The sequence below is a fragment of the Hippocampus comes genome, unplaced genomic scaffold (assembly GCF_001891065.2).
Source record: "Hippocampus comes isolate QL1 unplaced genomic scaffold, H_comes_QL1_v1.1 scaffold83, whole genome shotgun sequence".
Taxonomy (NCBI): Eukaryota; Metazoa; Chordata; class Actinopteri; order Syngnathiformes; family Syngnathidae; genus Hippocampus; species Hippocampus comes.
The window spans coordinates 260,386-284,723 of record NW_017805281.1 but is presented as its reverse complement, the minus strand read 5'-3'; the positions used below and the strand labels follow the sequence as shown (position 1 = coordinate 284,723).

Genomic DNA, 24,338 nt, shown 5'->3' with positions numbered 1-24,338 from the left:
AGGTGGCTCAGTGACACGTTGTCAGACCGTCAAGCTTTCTTCCATGCCCAGCTCTGATCTCTCTCGTTACTTGGTATTTTTTAATATAAAAACGATTTTTTTTTCACTTCCATGTCCTGTCTGCTTCCGGTTCAAATAGTGTTCCTCGTGTGCCAACATATTGGCAAATGTGATTAAAATTTAATGTTGACCAATGAACAAGTGATGCGGTTCTTCAGACAACCGGTTCTATTTTGATCACGCGAGATAGAGGCGACAATTCATGAAAACAAACTGCAAGGGACCAATCCAAAAATAGATTATGGGTCATCAGGGTTGCTATGCACCGCCCCGCTCCCAGGCATATAATACGTACAGAAAAAGGACTACGTGAGCTGTTTTATGTAAGTTCATTCGAAAAGACGCGCAGACGATAAAACGATGCTGAGCTGTGGTCTCAGCACATCAAAGAAGGCGGTGGAGTGAGAGTGCAGCTGCCCACGTTGGTGCGAGTTTCTCTCCTCTTTCACTCCTAAGGAACTGTTTTGTGTCGAGGATGTTTACCGATCCCAGGAAAAACAAACGACGTCTCTCTTGTTTGGAGGCACACATTGCGCGCGAGTGCGTGTGTGTGCGTGCGCGCGTGCGCGCGTGCGTGCGTGTGCGTGCGTGCGTGCGCGTGTGCGTGTGTGTGTGTGTGTGTGTGTGTGTGTGTGTGTGTGTGTGTGTGTGTGTGTGTGTGTGTGTGTGTGTGTTCGCGCGCGCGAAACCCAGGATGCGTCAGGATGAGGCGTATCGTTAGCTCCGTGTTTGTCTTGTCTTGGGGCCTTTCACCCCACTTCCAAGTTTCCCAGCAGTGGTTCATCAAATCCAAAGTTGACAACGCGCTTCAAGACACAAATCTCATCGCATATGTGGCAAAAGTATTCACAAATGTCACACTCGGCACTTGATACTTGCTTCACATTATTTTATGTCACTGCTATCCCCAAGATCCCAAACAATGAGCGAATCAAGATCACAACCTCTCAACCGTGGTTGACTTTCCCCGTTTTTCCCCCACACGTCACATCGTCGGAGGTTGAAAAAAATCGTTCATGTGGTGAATGGCGAACGCATGTAAAAAAAAAAGTCAGTGATGTTCAACTTTAGCCTTGCAGTGAGCCAGCGCCGTTAGAATAGCTCGATCTTTATCTGTAAAAGGTTCCCCGCCGCTGTTTTACTGAGAACAATACCGCATGTGAACACAAGGCGGCACTGTTTCTTCACTATACACCGAGAGGCCTCATATTTCACACTGTGTACATTTATTACATGCCAACATACTGTCAACTTGTAGTTAACCCTGTTTTGTTTGCCATAAAACCACTACCTTTTGTCATAAAAGCTGACACGCAAGGTCAAAATGCGATTTATTTGGGGGTTGTCTGGCTATTTTGCAGGCCGCTCTAATTTTATGTAGTGCTACTAAAAGGTGTCTGCGGTTAAATGACATGTTTAGTGAGAATTTGAGGAGGGTCACTATATATGAAATGTAAAGTCAAGCTGAGACAGTGGTTTTACACAGCAGCAACATTTTCTTATACTTATTAAAACCAATGTTAGCTTCTTTTTACACTTGTATGACAGGTGAGGATGTTGACAGTTTTTACCTCTATTTTCATTTCTTTTTCATCGTTAACCTCTAACTGTATATCATCAGGATGTCATTATATAACACCATCAATAATATTATTAGACAAACTGTTCAGACATTATAGCATAATTATACAATGCTATTTCTTACCATATACTGTACCTCCATGCAACATTCAAATTCCTTTTAATTTCTCCTCCTTTTTATTTATTTTTACTGCTAGTTGTTTCATAAAGTTTGCATGTATTCATAAAGTTTGCATGTGAAAATATTGCTTCTGTGACAATTGAATTTCCCCGATGAGAAAAATAGCACTCTTAAAAAAAAAGTGTTCACTAATTGTGCTGCTGCTTGTTGTCATCTTTCTAGCTACAGCTGTGGCCCTAAGTGTAGAGACCTTGGCAAAATGTGGAAGTGCTGTTTTTGCCATTGAACCACAACCTTTTTCAAGAAAAGACAGTGAGTGATCAGGAGAGACACTTTTAAAAAAAAATCAATCCAGTTTAGAGTTTGTAGCATTTCAGAACAGGACAATCATGAAAGAAAACATAGCAATTAGGGGCAAAAAAATGGGTGTGTATTTTCCCAAAATTGAAGATATTTTGCAAATTATATCAGGGTATATAAACTTATGAGCGCAGGTATATGTAATGTTGGCTTCTGTACTTCACTCTTGTTTAATTGTATTTTGAGGAGGTGCCTGACAATCTCATGTTTGTCCTGACATTGCTCACTGGTTAAATGATGAAAGTTTTGATTTAAGTTTTAATTTGTGCTGCTGGCCTGCCATAAGTGGTTGATTTTAGAACAGTTGTAGGTGTTCTGAAAAAAATGGCTACAAAGGCTATTTTTGGGGGGGGGGGCGATGGTAGCTTTGGTGTGGGGGCAATGTGACACATGAACGGTGTAAAGTACGGTACCCCCTGTAGAATGGAAGGGAAGTCCTCACGCCATAAAACCTCCTCTCTGTGAAAGCCAGTTCCCCCCCTGACGATTTACAGCCGTGGAAGAAAAAGCTCCAAGACAAAGCGACATTTGCTGATGCCAGCTCGCAGGACTAGACACTCACTGGTGACAATGCAGATAAGTGCCGGAAGTAAGGCCACAGAGCGGATGTAATAAGTGGCTCATTGATTTCAATGGTAACATGCTAATAGCGAAGGGGAAGCTATCATCAGTGGCGATGGTTCAGTACCAACAAGGCTTTTTGTTGTGACCTAAGCCTTGTGACCTTAACACTATCAGAAACAAGGGCATAGAGTTACAACCTAAATTCTAATACAGTTGCACCAAGCACAACACTGGTACCCCTCCAGGCCAGTTATAAAACATAGCTCATCAGTGATGGGACAATGAGTTCCAAGGAATATCTACACTTGCAAAGATTTATAGAAAATGTTATAGAAAGTGAACATTTTGCTGGCACATGTAACGAAGTTGTTTCATGTTGTTTGACTGAAATGTATTACTTTTGTTAAACCATTGTTGATAATTATTGGAGTCATCAATTTGATCAGTGTCTTCACATAGTAGATTTTTTTTATTCATCATCATATGTAACTGAAGTTAATTTGAGCAAAGTATGTGTTGTGATGAGTGATTTATCCTCTCCAATCTCCTCTAAAAACAGCCAGGGCCAACTATCATCAATGATAAATGTGTTTGATATTTACCAAGCTTATTAGACTTGTATAATATGTCAATAAAGAATAAATTCAAAGCTAAATTCTTGAATAATGGCCAGTAAACGCGTGACTACAGTATATTTTGGAAACACTCAGAGGAACAACTTGAAAAATTAACGTTATTTAATGTATACCTTTGACCGTGTCAAATAACACCCAATCTTTACTGACAAAAAAAGGTTTCCAAGGTTGGGGCAGTTTTAAGTGGGTGTCTTTTGTTTCAAAAAGGCCAAATTTTATATATATATATATATATATATATATATATATATATATAACTGAGCTTCCTTGTACTTTGCAACGAGGCATACAATAATTGTAGCACGATAGTGTTGTTTGGACAGGGGTACGTGACTTATAGACAACGTCAAACATTATATAAGAGGAAGAAAACAACACAGAAAGAAGAGACGTCTGTTTTTGTTTACATGGAGAGTGAAACTAAAGACGTGTGATTCCCTCCATGTTGTTGTTCCACCTGCATTCTCTTTCTTTCCCCCGCAGTGGACGACTCGCAAGTGCTTTACGTGGGAAACTCCCTCCTGCTCCCCCACCCCACCCGAGCAGGTCCAACTACACCTGAGACGCCGAGTTGGGAATTTTTTTTTTTTTTACCGACGGCAAGACCCAACAAAAAACAAAAAAACTCATCAAGAGGGACGTTTATATTCTTTGTTTGGACGTCGTTTTTCGACCCACGTTGGCAACATCGATTGACGTCTTTGTGTTTGCCGTGGTCGGGTTTGCCATTTCCGGGTAGAAGGAAAAAAACTTCACAGGTAAGGCGAGTTTCGGTCTGACTTGAACAAAGTAATTTATTGTACGTGACAAACACGCCAGAAAGACAAAGACCACCCACTGTCTATTAATGATCACATTTATGATGCGAAAATACAACAAATCGTTCATTTGGCATTTGCTACGAAACTGGTCACCCGCGCCGTTTATCCATTCGGTTCATTTCACCTCTTCTGCTACATTGAAATTGGGATTAACGAGGTCCACGTTGACATGGGGACAGTGAGTTATTTATGAGCTGGGTAATAAACAAGCAGGGGCCATAAACGTCTTAGTTTAGGAACTTTTTACTGCAGGACATGGAAGTTCAGACTGACATTTTGGAACCCTTTGTGTCCAGGTAGGACCAATTGTGGTAACTTTATGGCCTTAATACATTTTCCAAGTGTGAGTCTCACAGTCGCAGTTACTTGGCCAATGACAAAAATAACACGTGTTGCTAAAGACGTTTCATGAAGAGCCCTAATTAAAGTGATTAGAAGCACCACATGCCATGTCCTGCTGCTGTGTTTATGACTTTATGGCGCCTTTTTTGGATCCCACTATGGTTACTGGTTCAAGTTCAAAATGCAGTGAAACCCCCTTTATGGCTGTATTTTCCAGAGCTGGCCGCTACAGGTTGAAAATCTGTAATAAGGAGAGACAATGCATATTCATTTTTACATACTTACATTTTAACTAATTAAAAGACTTTTTCAAAGTATTCCCATAGTATCTATTCTTACACGGTCAAGAAATGGGAGACGATCACACAACATAAGGAAATGCAAAACACACTTTTACTTGCACAGTTCTTTGGACAATAGGTACAATGCTCCATGCCGTTTTCCATCAGTCACGTTTCCTGTAAAATTTAATCACAAAACAACAGATGTTGGGGTACTTGGATTGATCGGGCACTGATCATGATTGGCCGATATCCTTTGAAAAGTACGTGATCGGCATGTAGTTCAGTGCCTTTCCAGGGCTCGATACTGCGATCGATATGCTCGCAAATGCAGACAACTTTTCAGTGTGTGGTGGTAAAAAATTAATCTGGTCGCACGATCTTGAGTGCATCATTTAATGGTCCTACTAGTAATTGGGGGAGGGGTGGTGGAAGGGGTTGTAGTTTAGTTGTTCTGTCAGACTGCACACATAGGGCAGAAACCCATCTGATGCACGTCAGGTTAAATCTTTACTGTATAAATTGTCTGAATGTGTACTTTGCCACATTAATAGCCCTTTATCTAAACTACCTCTATTTGCTTTTGAAAAGACATTTTGAGGTGGCTTCCCATTCAACTCTTGCGTCACGTCTCGCTCAGCATTTTGGCAACAGCGACTGCGTGTTTGTCTGTTAGTGGTACTTGTGGTATTATAAATTCTTTTAGGTCATGCTGTTGTAAAAATACAAGAAGTACATGGTCGTTTGGGTCTCGAACTATTAAACGATCGCTATCTTAAAACATGGACATTTATTTCCGGGAACATTGCATTAAGCATTATAATCTCTCAAGTTCGGCGAGACACGAGGTGCATTCAAATAATCATCCATTTCAAACTCAAACAGAAAATTAGAACTTCAATCCAGTGACTCTTAATAGCTACAAATCTCTAAAGTGTGCTTTTGTTCAATTGAGGAAAAATGGCATATCAAAAATAATAATGGGGGTGAAATCACTTTGCTATTTTACTTTATTATCCAATCAATGGTCTATCTAGCCACTCATGTTATATTAAGTGCAAAAGTTGGTGTAGCACCCTGCTTTCATTGACGATCACAAAAACCCACCACCCGCAGCTCGGCGAAAAATAATTGAAACAAATAATTGACAGATTAATCAATGATTTAAATAATCATTAGTGAGCAGCTCTAAAACTGAAGAATGTGCAGCTGGTTCATATGATCGCAATCGGCGGGTGTCACCCCCCAATTGGAACAGCACTGATAATTATTAAATATGCATTTAATGTTCAACCAAACCATATACAGTGGGGCACATATTGCAACACTGAAGGTGCGCGACACTAAAATCAGACTTACCAGTGAACTGTAAAAAAGCCCTTTTAAAAACCCGCATTGGAATCTGTGATAAATTGATGCAAAACAGTAAGTTTGGCATGTTGAATTGTTGTGACTTAAGCAACAAGAAATCTGAGGCGTTTTGAAGTGCATCCAATTGCACAACTTTATGCCTTTCTTTTCTAATTAAATCCATTTAAGTTGATGAATAGCCCGCCGCCTTCAAAGATTAACAACTGTGTCTTTATCTAAGTTGTTCTGAAGATGAATGTGATGTCCAGATGTCATGTTCTTGTTGTTTTTGCTAAGTTGAAGACTTGTGAATGTAAACACAAGTCATTCTTGCGTTCCAGCTGTAGACTAACCATGTTGAAACATTCATGAAGGAAGTGTTAAGGCACTGCAAAACGGACAAACAGAAGGGCGTATGCGGGGTTTTCATGATTTAAAGTGGAATTTCCCTTTTAAATAGAATGGCAGGAAAAACGAAATGTCCCTTGATCAAACTTGACACATCCAAGCTTCTCATCTGATGACTCAAGTGCTGATGTCCTTGATTTGATCAACTTTCCATTGTTTGCAATTTCCTTTGCCGGTAATCCCAAATTTGACGCATCGCCTGTCTTGACGGCTGGGTGAAGTCATTCGTCTGGCTTGGCATCACCTGAGTTCTGTGAGGGGTGTGGCGGGACATGTGACTCACTCGTATACATCATAGTAAGTCCTCGGGCCCAGAATCATAATCCTTCGTGAGGACACTGTCGGACCACCAATGTTCTCCCCCCACCATGCAGTGGGGGTGTGGGGGGGGGGGGGTTTACCATCACATGATTGCAGCTTTCATGTTTTACTTTTTTGAGACATTTCAAAGGAGCCCAAAACATAAGGTCCTCGTTTGAGATATTTCCGAAAAAGCATATATGCTTGGTTACCAACGACGACACTCCTTTGAACAGATTTGCCCGAGGAAAGAAGAAAATTCAACATTCATGGCTTTTCTTTGGCTTTCTTCTTTAGGTGCTCTTAATTGTGATCAAATCAAATGTTATCAGCTGCATTTTGTATTGATATTGATCACGTGTATATCGTGATTCCTATTGATAGTGAATCATCACCCAGCCCTATTTCCTGTTCAATACCCCCTGAAAACTTGCCAATATTTCTAACATTCTGCCAGGGAATGGAAACTTGTGAGCCAAATTGTTGTGAAAATGAAGAGTATTTACCTTTGATGTGTCGTGTACGTTGTCCTGAATTACGGGACTTTTCTCTCCTTGTTTTAAATCCTTAAACTGCATCTAGGACCTTCAGCTTGATTTTATTATTTTTTTAAATTCTTTTTTGACATCATCTTCAGAGAGTGACATCGGCTGGTCGTTCCCTTGGCTCTGTGACATGGGGAATATGTCACTTAAACTTGTAACTGCCAATATAACTAGTTTGTGCGTACTAATACACACAGCGATTTAAAGGAATTTCCTATTTTCAACTGAACTTACTCATAACCATGGGCGAGTCGTCGTCTTTTCGTTTCCTCAAAGTGATGTTATACAATAGTCTCCCATTTCTTGACAGTGAGAGAATGAGAACAGGGGTAAGAAACATCTTCAAACACCGGTATCAAACTCATGGTCCGAGGGCCTGATCTGGCCCGTCACATCATTTTATGTGGCCCGCGAGAGCAGATCATGTGTGTCAACTTACATGATCCTGTCTAAAATCTGTACCGAAATGTCAAATTATCCTGTGTAATCAATAACATTGAGATTTTGCAATAATTTTCTGACCCTGTTTACACTCACTTGAACAATAAGTGCCCAAACAACAAACAAATAATTGACTAATTTCAAAACTAGTAATCCATCAATTTGTTGTGTACAAGTAATAATGCAATGTTATGATTAAACGTGAATTCGGCCCTCCGAGGGAAGACGTAACTCCAAAATGAAATTGGCACCCGTGCCCTAAAAAGTCGATTTTAGTACTGTAAAATGTGTTTTAAAGGTCCCATGGCACAATTAAAAATACATCTAAGATTAATTTTTGGTGTTCTTTAATCGTTTGCTAGATAATTCAGATTGAAAAAATGACCAGGGACCTCTTTTTCAAACTATTTTTTGTTTTCTCAGAACTCATTCAGTGCCGGCCATATTCCAAAGCCTTCTTGAAACAACCACCTGAAAAAAAAGAAAGAAAAATACATGAAGACGTACCTTGTTGGATTCTTAAAAAAAACAATTTTTGCCATTGAATGAGTTAAATTCATATGTCAACAAGCTTTGCTCTGACAGAGTTGCTGTTCTCCTTGATTTGATAGGGAAAACCGCTTTCCTGTGATTGGTGGTTGCTGATATGTGGGCGTGTTGGCCGCCAATGTCTCTTTGTTGTCAGCTCCGTTAAAATTCAGCGGTCAGAATTCCGGCCAGCCACAGTGCACTCTGAGATGGCCAAGGCAGCCTTCATGGTGACACTTGGCGCCTTCGTGGCCGCTCAGAGGCCACGAAGGCACATCATTTTTTTTCAGTGCAATTACTTGAAAAAAGTCTCAAATCTACGTCATAGCGAAGCCAAAATCTGATCCGCTCATTTCACAAGCCTTGCCTTTTTTTCAGCGATTGCATACAATCGACAAACCAGCTGTCAAACAAAAGCCATGTCAATCATTTGGGAAAGAAAAAAAAAAAAATATATATAGATGGTATGGGAACTTCAAGTGTGCAGGAGGGGTCAATCTATGGTATTGGGAAAAAAAAATATTTACATGTTCTCTCTATCGCAGATTTTTCCCTATCGCGGCGTGAGTCTGGAGCGTATTCCCGTTGATAAACGGGGGTTCACTGTACCTACTTTTCCACCCCCTCGTATAAGGATCACAGCCTGGGTGAGTTTGCGTGTGTTTGCGTGTGTGCGTGTGCGTGCGTGTGTGTGCGTGTGTGTGCGTGTGTGTGCGTGTGTGTGTGTGTGTGTGTGTGTCACAGGATCCATGAACAGTATCCATTGCAAGACCAGATATCAATTGTACCAAGTGAGGAAAAAAAAGACCAAAGCCACAGTGTGCGACAATCAGCTGTTTGTATGCAATCAGTCATTCAGTGTACTTCACCTGAGGAAGTGCAACATCAGCAGACCTACACCCAACACACACACACACACACACACACACACACACACACACACACACACACACACACACACACATTACTTACGGCCACTGACAAGAGGTACACTTTGCTCTCGGCCATAGCTCCACTCTGCCTAGTTACACCAAATCACCACTGCATTCCTCACGGCTGTACAGCACACAAGTATTCTTCCACACTTAGTCGCACACACACACTGACACACACATGCACGCCCAGACATTATCGTGACGGTGTGCAGGGGAGGCAGGGCTCTAGTTTCATTGAGGCTGGAGGCAGCTGCTCGGTTAGTCTCGTGTTTGCGTACTTTGACTGCTCGCCGCTCTGGATTGGAGATACCATCTCTGGTGAGTACAATACGAGGATAATAACCCTAAACGGGGGGGCCAGGGGGCTAACTTGTCTTCAAAACTGTAGTCCTAGAGAGAAAACTCAAGGGTGTTGTTTGTTGCCAATGTGAGCATGTCTGGACAAATACAAAGCAACATTTTACATGTTGAACTAAAGCCATCGACAACAACTTTGAGTCCTTGTACTGTACTCCTAATTTAGCATTTTTGATAGCCGAATGTTTTTATGTAACCTTTTCCATTGTTGTTCCATTGACATGCACTCTGTGGACGCAAATTGAAGGTCCTCGGTTTACGACGGTCCCAACATACTGTATTATATGGTTTCAAGGTTACAAACAGACCACCCTAGCTTGGTTTGTCGGGTGGTTATAAGAAGGCACGCTTAGTTCATGCTGTTACGATTCTGGTTTATATTTAGGGACAGGAAATGTTTTTCATATAAACATCTACTGTAATTATGTGAGGTTAGCTTTAATTGGTTGGTGGCCAGTTCAGGGTAGGCCAAAGTCAGCTGGCATAACCTGTTGATCACCGGTGACCCCCGTACAAAAAGTGGGTGGGTGTTAGATTGATGACAGGCCGTAGCGGCACCTGACCTCTGTTCAAATTCAAGTTGCTTCGCTGCTATTGGAATGGATGTACAGAGCTATTCCGAGAGACGTCTTTTATATTACAAAAAGTGAACATAGAAGTCCCAATATTAATTGCATTACTTGCCGATAAAACGGCTTCGATTGTTTTGGGAGACACTCTTGAATATGTTGGGAGTGTTTCTGTGGGAAATTTTTGTCTTATCTTGACAAACATTTTTGAGGTCACTGATGTTGGTCCTGAGAAGAGGGTCTGGTTTGCAATCTCTATTCCGGTTCATCAACGGTGAATTTATCCAACTCTCTTCCCATAGAGTTGGACGCATGCGCTTAATCCAAAATGCCATAATGATTGATGTCTTTAACAATTGAGAGGTGTGTCTCAAATTCCAGTACTGTTGTCCGTCTAATGCCACGTGCTACGTTGTATGTTACATGAGAGGACAAGTACAGTGCAAGAAACCCCAAATAGGTCGCAGAAGTCAGCTATTTTAACTTATTCAAACGCCCATAAAGCTATTAAAACACACTTCTTAAATTATTCCTGTGCACCTGTTGTCACTCTCTTGCAGTTAAGTGGGCGACTATCGTAGAACATGACTTGCACCATTATCTCAAGACCATGCTTGCTTCAAGATGTTGTCAATGCGTACTATAAAAGTAACACATTCAACAAAAGAAAAATAAAAAGATATTTCAGTCCCGTAATGTTCAACTAAAATATAATTTTGTCTCCGGAGGTCCAATAGCTTAATGCTAGTATACAATGTGAAACACCATGGATGGGCTGACAAACGTTAGCATAGCACTGATGTAAAATGCTAATTCTAAACCTTCAAACAACTCCTAGTTTTACGTTTAAATGGTAAAATGTGATAAAACAAAAAAATACACCGAAAGGGGCGTCCTCTTCATTCTCCTAAGTATGCTACATCTATTCCAGTAGTGCTAAGTTGTCTGGGGCTGAGTCACCTATGGCAAACAGGTACTAGGTGAGGAAGCAACGTGGCACAACATGGTAGTACCAAGCTATTATATTCATCAATTGCGAGGTATGTCCCAAACCCCAATACTCTAGAGCGCGTGTTGTCTCATAACACACAGTGAGTGAATTCTATGACTGGTCAAGTACAGTATGTATTCTAGGAGGTCAGATGTGTGTTCCAAGAATGTGTTCCTATTCAGCATTCTTCGAAGGGAGAATTTAAGGAGATTAAGTGGTGCACAAAGAGTAAAGACCGGTGCTGATTGGATTCAAGGGGCCATTAATGACAGGACCTCCACTGCGGCTCACTTAATTCAAACTTCTCGCACTCTCGTAGCACCGTATCTTTGTTCCTTCATATTAGCACTCTTCTGTGGAATATAGAGCATTTTGTTTTTAGCTGAAATGAGCTGAAATTCCTTTTGTCCCTTAGGAAGCCCGCTGAAAGGAAGCAGCTGCAGTTCGCTGCCATGTTGCTATCGCTCGGTTGATTTGTCATTTCCTGTGGCCGCCTTGAGCACAAGTAGCTCTTTAACCGCCTCATTTCACCTCACTGTGTTCCTCTGTCCACAGAAGATGAAGACATGGCGGTAACGCAGTCGGACCTTTATCGCACGCTGACCGCCTGAACGGATTCGCCTTTATTTGAACACACCATTTTTCCGGACTGAAGAGAGACAATGACCACAGCGGAAACAAAGACTGCGTGCGTGTCCTGGGCGAGGGTCTGCAAGGAGTGCGGACAGCAGCACGAGGGCCAGGAAAGCCACCTGTACGAGTATCTCGATGATGTGGACGACGAGCTTGTGTGCCACATTTGCCTGCAGCCCCTCATCAGGCCCATGGACACCCCCTGCGGACACACCTACTGCTTTGACTGTCTGGGCAGCTTCTTGAAAGATAAGGACTTTTGCCCCGTGGACCGCCAGAGGCTGCAGCTGCACCAATGTCGGCCCTCCACCCTGTTGGTCAGGAACCTGCTCGACAAGCTGGCTGTGATGTGTCCTTACTATGCAGAGTGCCAGCAGCAGATGCAGCGCTGTGAACTTCAGCCTCATCTGCACAACAGGTACCACTCATCAGCCTTGTTTGAGTCACCAAATAACGATTAAGGAATTTTGTTGGGTGAATTTATTCGGAGTTTTACCTCATTTTGGAAACATGCATATAAAATTTCGAGTTAAAACACCTGTCCGTCACAATTGACACGGAGAAATTCTGCCTTTGCATTTTACACGGAACCCAGTGAAAGCATTGGTAAACAGTTCACTTATACAGACGTGTCCTGCGGCGTCAAAAAGTACACAATGATTCAAGTAAATAAACTTAGAATGCCAAACAGAAACCAAATAATTTAAAGTGTAACAGAGAACGTGATGCTTGTGAATAAACACACTCCTCCTTGCCGATTTCTCGGCGAGAAAATTTGTCAATTTAATATGCAGCCCACAGCCTGCAACTCCTTAATTTAGCATAAAGGCTAACAACTGAGCTAATCTTTCTACTACAGCGTGTCTTAAGGTGCACTGAAGTCAAACATTTAAATGCATGCGTTTAATCCGAGGATAGTTAGAAGCCACACGGCTTGTCAGATGGGCTACAATAACTTCCTTGACTCTTTCTGCTGGTTGCCTGGCAACTTTGCGGTCTCTACAGTTATTCAAGAAATCCAATGGACAAATTTTAGCTTCAGCCCGATTGCACTTTAATGCTAAGCTAACTGGTTGATGGCTGTAGTGTGATGCTTAATGGGCATGGACGAAAGTGGTATTGATCTCTCATCAGCTGCTAAAAAGCCTTGAAGCTTTTTGTAATTCATACATTTTACATGAAATTCACTGGTCACATCATTAGGTACCTGCATTTCTGCAAAATGGCGAACCCACTAAATAGAGCGCTATCTAGATAGGGACTAATTCCCAACACAGCCATAGATTATGTAAGTCCCTTGTGTGCGTTATAAAAAGTCTCCCGTTCTGCTCCACTTCATAGAATACTGAAAAATCATTAACAGAAGAGTCATGCATGTACAGTATAAAAATATGTCACTGGCTTGAACTGCCATCGTATATTTGCTTGTGTAACGCCACTTCCCTTCAGACATGCAAAAGCTGAGGTTACAGAGTTTGAGGCAGGCTGTAAATCAGTCGCCGAGTTATCCACATGCTCAGCGAGCTGCTTCTTCTGGCCGAAGTCGGGCGTGATGACGCGGCCTGTTGTGGTCGGCAGGCAGCGGCCGATCTGCGCAAACAACCAAAGGGGTCAAAGTTTGGCCGGGAGGAACAAGCACACAAAAGTTTGCAATGAGTTTTGAGTATTTTTTTCCATATCCTTGATAACCAACTTCAGGTCCATGTACTCATACAACAACTGTTTTACTCGTGATTTATTTTTCAAATACTCGTGCCACTTTTGGCCTACTACTACACAATAAAAGCTACCGTCCGCTGTGCCGCACTCGTAACAATACTAGGTCTAACTCGTAGGGATGTGTCACACACTGATATCCTCCTTACCACGGATATTCAGTAAATGGTTTTCAATGCAGTCGTCATCAGAGCATTTATTCGATAACCTTGATACCCAGCTTTAGAACAAATATACTTGTACTATATTGTCCTAACTAGTAAGAGAATCCAGCTCACTAGTTGGACAACTTTGGCATACTGGTAGGCCATCTACATGCTACCAGCGGAGCAAAACTTCACTCCAGTGTCGACATCTGTATTGTACTAGTATTGCTAGTAGAGGTATTGCCACATTAGTAGCTGGTAGTTGTCCTATTAAGTACACGAACCTTCAGCTCGATATCAAGAATATTTGAATAAATACTCCAAATAGCTTTATAGACAGCTGTTGGAGCATTTTTGGGATAGCCTTGATAAGGAGGCTCCTAGTGGGTGACATGTCTACTTGTTGGGCACAGTAGTTTACTAGTAAGGTTAAATTGCATACTAGTGGGCCAATAATAGTAGTAGGAGTGGGGAAAAAAAACTTTTCGGACAGTCGTTCTTCTAGGGTGCTGAATTGTCTTAACAGTGAGGAAAATAAATATGGTGGATATCAAAGCCATCGAACAGTTTTCCATACATGAGCAGACGCCCAGCTTGTAAGGCACTCAAATGAACTTGTCACACGTACAGTACTTTGTAGTTTTAGGCACAAGTGTCATGTTTCCCGCTGCGTTATGATGTCCACCCCTCTCATTGCACCTCCTAAAACTGCTGTTTCCGCATGTTTCTTTAAAAGCCGATGATCCGTCATCACTTCTCCCTGATGGTATTCTGTTTTTTGCCCAGATGTTCCGCTTTCAGGAGACTCCGGGAGGAAGCGGAGAAAAGGAAGAGGCCCCCGTGGAATGAACTGAAAGGGCGCAAAGGCGACGGCGAGCTGTCTGCTGACGCTAAACATTTGGGAACTCCGCCGCGCAGCGCCAACAGAGACCTGCCCGATCCCGGACTAATTAACCCCGCCTATGAAGAAAGCGAGGACGGTATGGAGTCATTTGTCATCAAGAAGCTCCGAGTGCGTCAGTCGCGCCCTCATGATGAGTGGCTAATATTTGGCTGAGATGAAAAGAAATGATCTCACCGGTGTGCCCATCCCCCGTCTGCGGGGAGTGATTGTAGATGCAGAATTGCTGATGGTTGAGTCCTCAGTCTGCCATGGGTGAATCATTAGCCTAGCTGCAGGAACATGCAGCAGATTCCAGCTGTTTACACCAGACACATTTTGATTGGAAAAGTACTACCAGCTTCTAGCAAGTCTGTCTGGAACTACATTTAGTTCACACTTAAAATACAGTGATCCCCAGAAACTGCAATATAGCTAATTTGTTTAGTTTTAACTCTCCCTCATGCTTTAAACACAATTCAAATTATTCAGTCTCACTCTTTAAAGTATTCCTGAGTGTCTGTTTGCACTCCCTCGCTGTCAAGAAATGAGAGGTTGTGGTATATCATCACTTTGAGGAGATGTAGACAACTATAACTCGCACAGCTCTCCAAATAAGATGCCGAGCGTGCGTGCTTCAGGATGTTTGTCACTCCTAGTTGAAGTTTAATGTAAAACTAACACAACACGAAAATCAAACATACTATTTCCACACCAAAATATCCAACCAAACCACAAAACAAAAGGCTGCTACTTTAATGATAACAATACGAAACACCATAGCTAACAGTAACTAGCTTTGATGTGACAGGAATTGTAAACATTCAAACTGGAATTTTAAAAGTGGAATCACATAAAATGAAAGGGAATGAAACTGAGTGTATTCAAACACCAAAAAATTCAACCAACGTTTTAGTTGTGTTTAACAAATGTCAGCTCGCTTGACAGCAACAAAACACCATAGACAGGCTAACGGATATATGTACAGATGCCAAAGACACATGGAGGAGCAACACATACAAAGTACACAACAATACTCCGTCATATATTTTCTCTACTCGGTGACTTATTTGCGTTTAATTGGGGGCCCTCTCTGCCTCTTCTTCTTGCTCTTTCTGACACGGCATACATCCGGTAGTGCTCACTGCTGCCTGGCATGTTGTGGCACAACGTGGTGCTACACCGAAGGCATGCAACACTGAATTCAACTTCCAACTGATTTAAAACCCATTTAAAAAAAAAAAATGCTTAAAAATCCACCATATAGCTTGGAGCTGAAAGCCAACACGCAAACTGTCATTTTTTTTCCTTAGAAATTTTCAACACAACTAACTTTTAAAGCAGTGTGTATTGGTTCAATGTGGTCTGTGTGACTACACGTCGAAGTCCTCCTCACTGTCCTGTTTGTTTTACCTATCTCTACGCCACAAAATTGAACATCACGTGTCATTCTCTCTGTTGACACAGCGTTATGTCATAGATTTACAAGCAAAGGTCTTTCACTTCTATTTCAATACAGGTATCAGTAGAAACATAGGGTCATTGGATTTTTTTCCCCCGTCCTTATCAATGATGTATGCTATTTTTTACATTCCTATCAAAGATAAGACACAATCTACAGTACAGTGCTCAACATAAATGGTTACGCCCCTACAGATTAGTTAGACAACCTTGAGTACACTTTCAGAATCGATATTTGTTCTTGCTTTCATTGAGAAATGAATGCGGAAGTTACTTTGGGTTGCATCTCAATAAATTTGGATGCTGTGGAAGACGTGAACTCAAACAAATTCACTTCGAAGACCAAAATACATCATGATTTTTATTGTTTTCCAAAGTAATTTTGATGATTATAGCCTTTGGCTAATGAAACCCAAAAGTTCATCATCTCAAGGAATTGGAATATTGCATAAGAAACAAACACATTTTTAGCCCTGTGAAAATGATCTTCCTATTGATTTGATGATCTATAGAACATATTTTGTGTTTAACAATTGAAATACATTGACTTTTGTCAATACTCTGATATTTACCTGTATGTTGAAAAACACAAAACTCGATATGGCCTTGGAGTTGTTCCATGTAACGTTTGCAAAGTATCATACTCTGTGTCATCATTTCCAGTGTCTAGATTCTGATATCATTTTGACAGGATAATAACACACTCGTGGCCCACACGTAACTTACCCCTTTATTAAAGGTAATTTGTAACATTGTGCAGCTCAGGATCTGCTGCTGTTATGTAATGATGGCAAGTAACATAATTGTGAAGTCATAGTACAACAGTACATCTTTTATCAATAATCATTTCAAATATGAAATGGTATTTAAAATGGAGGAACGGTATTTCATGACTGTTCTCGTCCTTCTCATTGCCAGACAACACACCGCTGCGCTCCAGCCTGGTGTCCGAGTCCAATGTGGTCGAGCTCTTCAGAGAGGAGGCGGATGAAGAACTCGGCCTGCGCATCGTCGGGGGCAAAGACACGCCGCTGGGCAACATCGTCATCCAGGAAATCGTACGCGACTCGCAAGCTGCTCGTGACGGCCGACTGGCGCCCGGAGATCACATCTTGGAGGTGAGAGCGTGTGGAGACTTTTTCACCGTGGCGTCACGTGTATTCTTGGGCGTCAAAAGACTGATATTTCTTTCTCTGGTAACACCACGAGTAAGGCATGTTTTTGTCATTGTTTTCTGTTCAGGTCAGTCGTAGTCATTCGTGTTCTGCCAGCTGGGAGTCCCCTGGTGCTATTGTTTACAAGGGTTGTGAAAAGGTCTATGCTTGAAAAGCATCATTTCACACATAGTTTGAAGCTAGAAAATCAGAATGCATGACTCATTTCCATATATTTTCGAGGCAAACAAATCAGACTGCCATTAAATTTGTATTGGAAAGTTATAAGTGTAGCTTGGCCATTTAAGTCATTACAACCTTCTATCAATCCATACATACGTACATTTTTTGATCGTGCTTGTTCTCATTAGGGTCATGGATGAGCTGGAGTCTATCACAGCTGACTTTGGACAAGTGGCAGGGTACACGATAGACTGGCAATTATTGATAATCATTCACATTCCCAATGTGCAAAATTCATCCACATAGGAAGGGATATGAACAAAACTGAACAGAAGTGTGAGGGTATTGTGCTCACCACTGGACCACCATGTTGTTTACTCTTGAGACATTCTAAAGTATTTCTAAAGTAAAATGCAGATACATTATCAGTCAAATGTCTAGAGGTCAGTTTTGTCCTTAGAGACAAAACTGCTTTTTATTAATAAAGTCCAGACTGTATTATTTAAATATCTTAACTGGAAAAAAAGTGACAGTGATTTCCCCTCCCCCCATGTCTAACTAATCTGAAACTTTGAAGCGTAGCGTGATAACTGCATTTGTATATATGTTAAGAATCGAGCAATGCGAGCACGATACTCTTGCGCACATTCCCCTCCAGTTTTGTAAACATGCCTCGATACAGCAGGGAATGTGAAGGCAGATATTCAAGATAAACTGGTTTGATCTCCATGGTAACAAGGCGTGGTTACTACCAGCAGGCGTGAGCGCCTCAGGTCAACTTGTGGCTGGTGTCACTGATTGACAAAATGTTGTGTGGTGTTGTTTCTTCGGCATGGAGGCAAAAGTTCAAACTAGTTATGCAAGTATTCTATTATATGGGCCAGGGTGAAGACATTTGAGTTTCCTCCTTGCAAAAAATAAACAAATAAATAAATCAAACAGCTTCAACAATTTTTGCTATTCCGTCTACATCCCTTCTAATGGAAAACAAGCCAAATCTGGATGAATTGTTCCAAACAATGCTGTGGTCTCCCACCTGATGTACACACGCCTTCATCTTGTCTGCGCTGTGATGTTTTCAGGTGAATGACATCAGCCTCGCGTCCGTCCCTCACGCTCGAGCCGTCGCCGTGCTACGCCAGCCTTCCCTCGTCAGGCTCACCGTCATGCAAGAGAAAGGTTTCAAACCCAGGGAGGCGCGCTCCGATCAGCACCCCGTCTTGCCCGGCACCGCCCACGGCAACGCGGCCTCCCCTCAGAACCCCGGCACTGTACTGCAGGTGACGTTGACCAAGAGTCAGCGCTCGGAACCACTCGGCATAAAGCTGATCCGCAAATCGGACGAGAGTGGCGTTTTCATCCTGGATCTACTGTCGGGAGGGTTGGCGGCCAAAGACGGCAAACTGAAGAACAGTGACAAAGTTTTGGCCATCAACGGACAGGACCTGAGGCACGGTACACCCGAGAGTGCCGCCCAGATCATCCAGGTATAGTTTTTTTTCCCCTACTGTATTGCCGTTCATTGTTCATGGCTGCGCTGTATTGTAAATTTTATAAGCAAATATTTTTTCCATTTTTCTTTTTCGGTATACTTATTGCAATGCTCTTGCATGTGGGAAAGGAGAGCCACAGTCGCTGATGTCCCATCAATACCGCCTCTTAAAGGCACATGCAAGTGTCGAAAAGACAATATGGAATACATGATGTACGAGAAAACATCTGGTTACTCTACCAGTGAGGGAAACAGCGTTTTTGTTTTGCAGGCCAGTGAGGTGCGCGTCAACTTTGTCGTCTTCAGGCTGGCAGAGATTCAGGACGAAGGCGGACCACAAGGCCGAGTGGCCAGGAGGGTGCCTGAGCCGCAGTACTTCAGGCGGCGCTCCACATACATGAAGGTACGGCGCAACGTATTTCCGCACCTCACCTGAGTCATCTTGAATTGTTAACCCTCACACCGCACAGTTGTAAACATGTGCAGTGTGTATAACGTGGGGTACACACAGAGCGATTTTTAACATTCTGGAGAATTTTTAAAATGTCAATGAACATAGCTGGGCTGAACTCAGGAGGATTTTTGATTGTGAAAATTGAACAGGTTTATGTGATTTAGTTTACCATCAACCGAGGCGAGTAGTTGAACCAAAGTGAAGTGAAATTGTGGTGCTGGAAAGGGTCAACAAAGGCTGGGTTTCCTGTGCAAGTCCAAATCCACTGGCCGCCACCCAAAATTATTTTCCTTATCCAACTTTGAACACCCCTTGAATGTATTGTCTATGCTTTCTCTGTGGTTTAGATTTACAATGGGTGGATTTTAATGTTTCATGGGTCTACATTAACGGTGGCCCAGTTGTCTGAGGTCACTCCTTGACTGTCGGGCCACCTGACATTAACTGACGCTGGTCCGACTGGGCCAGTACAAATTTCAGACCTAAAAGCAGTGAAATCAGCACATTCTTTGTTTTTCTGGTTTTTTTTTTTTTTAAGTCCAGTATTTTGAATTTTACCCACTTAAATTGCTATTTTTTTACCATGCTGCCTTCGTTAATTAATTATTATTATTATTATTATTTTTTGCACATCTTGTTAATTTTCTATAAGGAAGGGCTTGAAGACCACATAAAGCCCAGACAATTTCAAAGATTAGTTAGATTTTATACTGGAAAAAAAAACCCAACATACAAAAAGACAGAAGTAATATTTTTCAAATGGCTTCAATAATTACAGTATAAAGATGCTAAACATGAAATAATAATTTCAATTTACCATATTATATCACAAATATACAGGGCCAGTGCTGGTTCTGACATGCCCACCATAACATGCCCACACTCAAAAAGGCTTCCTGTAGGGCCCTGTGTTTATTTGTATTGTTTGAGCAGACAGGATGTAGTCATCATTTTGTGCATTTAAAAAAAAAAAAACCCGAAATATCTCAATTCTGCCTTCATACCACAAAATCTGTGCAGTGCAAGTCCGTCAAACAGCAGTGAGAGGGAAAGGTTTCTTGTTTGGTAAATGTCGCTGTATCTTTGCCTCAAATATATGGCAGCATTGTGACGCCTCATTGCTCCACAACTTGAAATGCCTTCCCGATCATCCCACTCTTGACTTGCATTGCAGTGTGTATGTCCAGCTTCCTGTGACGCAAACACTGCACCTCGTGGTGGTATCCAAAACAGGACATTGTTAGTGTTTACACAGTGTAATTGTTGTTCCATACAGCGTGAGCAGGAAGAATAGCAGCCCCCCAGCTGGGGGTGCAAAGCTTTTGAGAGCAGACACCTGCGTCGCATCGCAGAGATGAAAGCGGCCGTGGAGGGCCTCCTTCTGTCCTGATCAAAAGGCCCGGGGTGCTGCTCAGTCTGCCACCGCCGGGGCCGCTGCCTTGTTGTTTTTTGGGCCCTTCTTTCTTTGGGTGGCAGAGGATCAAAGTGGGTAACAGTTAGCTTTCGCCTGCAGAGTGGAGCCTTTTCGTCTTGCTGGGAGGGAAGGACCCCCCGCCGGGTGGAGGAAGAGGCCTCGCCCCCCCCTCCCCCGAGCTTCCCTTCCGACGGTTTACAGTCTCCAGAGCGCAGCCAGGAGGCTGCCGGGAGCTGTCACTTTCCACACATCTTCTCCATTACGAGACACCAGTGTGGGAGCTCGCACGTCGCCTCCGTTTCGCGTGTTCCACATTTGTTACTGCCCCGAGGCTTTTTAACGAAGGCAATTGTTCACCGTTATTGGCAGCAATGTCCCATCCATGAATGTTAGCTGAAATGGCAGGAGTGATCCACAGATCTTTATCAAAGGATCTTTATCAATCCACTCCTTTGAGCGTTAACTAAAGTAAAAATGTAATTGTTTGTTTTGAGCGGAATACACAGGTGGCGTTGCAGCCACCTCTGCCTCATTTTAGGCCACCTCTTGCTTCAAAATCGCTAATGTAGTGATTTTTAATTTATTTTTTTGAACTGCAATTGCGGCCCTGTATCGGAAACAATTGGAAGTCACTCTTTAAACTAGTGATGGACTTTTTTTTTCTACTGACGCATCGGACAATTTTCATTGATGTCGTTAGAAAAAGGACGTGTTAAAGAACAACTCAATACATGAGAAAAACTAAGAGGCAAGTGTCTACATACTGTACTGATCCGAAAGATCGGATGGTTCACATTAGTCTCAATTTGAACCATAACAAAAAAATGGCAGATGTGTGCTGACTTCTCTAATTATGTGTGGTGTACTCAGGATGACACCACTCCACTATCATATCTCAACTGTGTGCCGTGAGTGTGTTTCATCATGTAGAATATGTGCAACGCTCAATGAAGGTTGACATCCGATAATCTTTTGTCAGAGGCAAAATGCTCAAATTTGGCCTGACCAATTGATTTGTGTGTAGCCCGCCCGCATCAGTGAGTAGTAAAAGTTGTGAACGATGCTCACTGGATTAATTTTTTTATTGACGGTATTTTGATACTGGAGAGAGCTGTTGTTGTTTTATTTAAATCAGCACTAAAATGAAACGTGTGCACTGAACGTGGTTGTGCGATCACACAGGACCCCCCTGGTGGGTTTTCCAGCCAGGAGAAGACCGTGAGCCTGAAGAAGGAGCCTCGCCTTTCCCTGGGAATCACCATTGCTGGCGGACGAGACTGCCGCAGCCGCCTGCCGGTCTACATTACCAGCGTGCAGCCCGTCGGATGCCTGCATCGAGACGGCACCATCAAACGAGGTTTGCAGAAGAATCTTTGCGTTCCAGGGGAACCCTGCTTATTAGCAATTCACTACTTACAAATCCATCTTTTGTTTTAATTTTTTTTCCTATGGAAACTATCCTCAACTACCTAGGACCATCAACTAATTACTCATGAGTTTTCACCATTTGCAGTGGGGCTTGGTCCCGACCTCCCAGCAAAGAGTTTACTGCAAACGTCTTCCTCCGCTGAACAACTCTGTTCTGAATTTCCTGTGCGTCCTCAGGTGACGTTCTGCTGAGCATCAACGGTGTGGACTTGACGCAACTGACGTACAGCGAAGCCGTTTCCACGCTGAAGGCGCAGGCCGCTCAGTCCCAAGTGGCGCTGCGTGTCATCCAGACCATTTCGGAAGAGTCACAGGAGGACGCCGAGGCTGGTGGCGGGAACAGGTCAGATGGCGCGGAGGACGCACGGGAAGAAGCCTTCAACTGGACGCCGCTGTGGACACGATGGTTGGGCTTACCGAGGTACAACTTTTCCTCCATTTAGGCTGGATTTTGCACTGCATGGTTCAAGTAACACATTTCCTATTTTTTGCGTTCAAGCGGCATAATTGCGATATGCCGAGGAAAAATACACATTTTGCAATGTGACATGCAGGTTTGTTCAAGAATGCAAATTGTATTTTCTAACCTTTATTGAGCCAAGACACATTATACACATTTAACTGTTGTGTAACTTGAGAGGTGTTTTTTTTTTTTCTTCTGGTTCCAATTGTACACTGTGAGACTCATTTGTGGCGTACTTTTTCCGCTAACGTTACCCTTGTCATGTCAAGCCACATGCACTGGTGCCGTGACATCGTCCTGCAGAAGAGCAACAATGAGAGCTGGGGCTTCAGCATTGTTGGAGGCTACGAGGAGAGTCGCGGCCAGCAGCCCTTCTTCATCAAGACCATCGTGCCCGGCACACCTGCTCACTTTGACGGACGCCTCAAGTACGTTAGAGCAAGGGCTCTTAACCTTGTTTTTTTTTAAATCACATTCAGTCAGTAATGCGCAAAAAAAAAAAAAGAATTTTGTTGTCGTGTCATTGATTAAAATATTAGAATAGAGTACCAGTCCTGGCGGATCACATCAAAAGTCTGTGCCCATGCTGACCCACCCATCGGTCACTGGTTTTCCGGCGATTCAAAATTTGAAATGCAGCTGCGCAATGTGGCAAATAATTACCTGTCAAAATGCATGGAAGCTTTCACGCAGGTGAAAAATCCCATTTCTGGGTTGTAAGCGAGCAAGACACAACCACCCACCATGCAACGCCAAGCGATAGAAATACAATAAACATGTGTTTTACAACAATACTTAACAATATTTATAATATGTGCAGCGAAACGTCATACCATTCATTTAAATGAGTGAGAGCAAGCCCCGCCTTTCAATATGTCCCCATTTTTTCATCTTTATACAAGCCCATTTCCTCTTTCTGGAGCAACCTATGTCTTGACTGACACTCCCATCTTTTTATGGATGAAAAAAAGTGATACAGTACAACATGAGGAGCCTCAGAACGCGATACAGGATTGTACAGTTCATATGACAAGCAGCCCTTGTGGTATACAGCCCAATATGCGAGGTGGTCAGTAGCCAATTGTTTTTTTTTGCGATGGTCACATGCTAGTCTGATTCAGAAGCATCCTGCAATATGGGGGCACTGAAGCTCAAATAAAGGGGGGGAGAATAATTGCATGATTGTGATAAAATTGTACAGTATTGCGCTTAAAACTTAATGGAAAAAAGAGTCTTCCAATAATATTTCTTAAAACGGGTAAAGATTAAATGCAAATGTGCTGTACTTGAAATTTAAAAAAAAATATATTGTATTAGATTTTTTTTAAACAGGCATTTTTCTAATATCTAATTGTATTTAATGGTCTAAATATTATACTTTTCAGTTGTATTTAATTCAGTAATAATTTACACACCACACTTTGAACCTATCTTCACTGGATACGTTTGGACATCCCTCCTTTAGTCAGTCCTATCGTTGGTGTCTGACCAATGTTTGTCTTCCAGGTGCGGCGATGAGATTGTGGCAGTGAACGGCGCCACAACGGTGGGCATGAACAACTCGTCGCTCATCCCCATGCTCAAGCTGCAGAAAAATAAAGTGACACTGACGGTGGTGTGCTGGCCCGGGAGTCTGGTCTAGCCAGCGGACTCAATATTAGGACACGTCCTGTGCACAAAGTCGCAGGTAACCCCCCCCCCCCCCCCCCCCCACATATCACAGCG

General features: G+C 42.5%; 1 protein-coding gene across 7 annotated transcripts; it reads left to right on the top strand.

Moving 5' to 3' along the window:
* Nucleotides 1–3,852: 3,852 nt before the first annotated feature.
* On the top strand, nt 3,853–24,311 carry lnx2b (ligand of numb-protein X 2b). 7 transcript variants are annotated; one of them, XM_019871274.1, is made up of 11 exons: nt 3,853–4,079; nt 8,883–8,984; nt 11,745–12,240; nt 14,471–14,664; nt 16,944–17,143; nt 18,445–18,849; nt 19,126–19,257; nt 21,905–22,079; nt 22,328–22,571; nt 22,883–23,041; nt 24,120–24,311. In XM_019871274.1, exons 3-11 carry the CDS (start codon nt 11,852–11,854, stop codon nt 24,253–24,255), a joined length of 2,034 nt encoding a protein of 677 aa, XP_019726833.1. In that variant the 5' UTR covers nt 3,853–4,079; nt 8,883–8,984; nt 11,745–11,851; the 3' UTR covers nt 24,256–24,311. The 7 variants fall into 7 exon arrangements, with proteins under 7 accessions (XP_019726833.1, XP_019726836.1, XP_019726834.1 ...); XM_019871275.1 differs by lacking the exon at nt 3,853–4,079 and adding an exon at nt 4,137–4,438; XM_019871276.1 differs by lacking the exon at nt 3,853–4,079 and adding an exon at nt 7,573–7,697.
* The last annotated feature ends 27 nt before the right edge of the window (nt 24,312–24,338 follow it).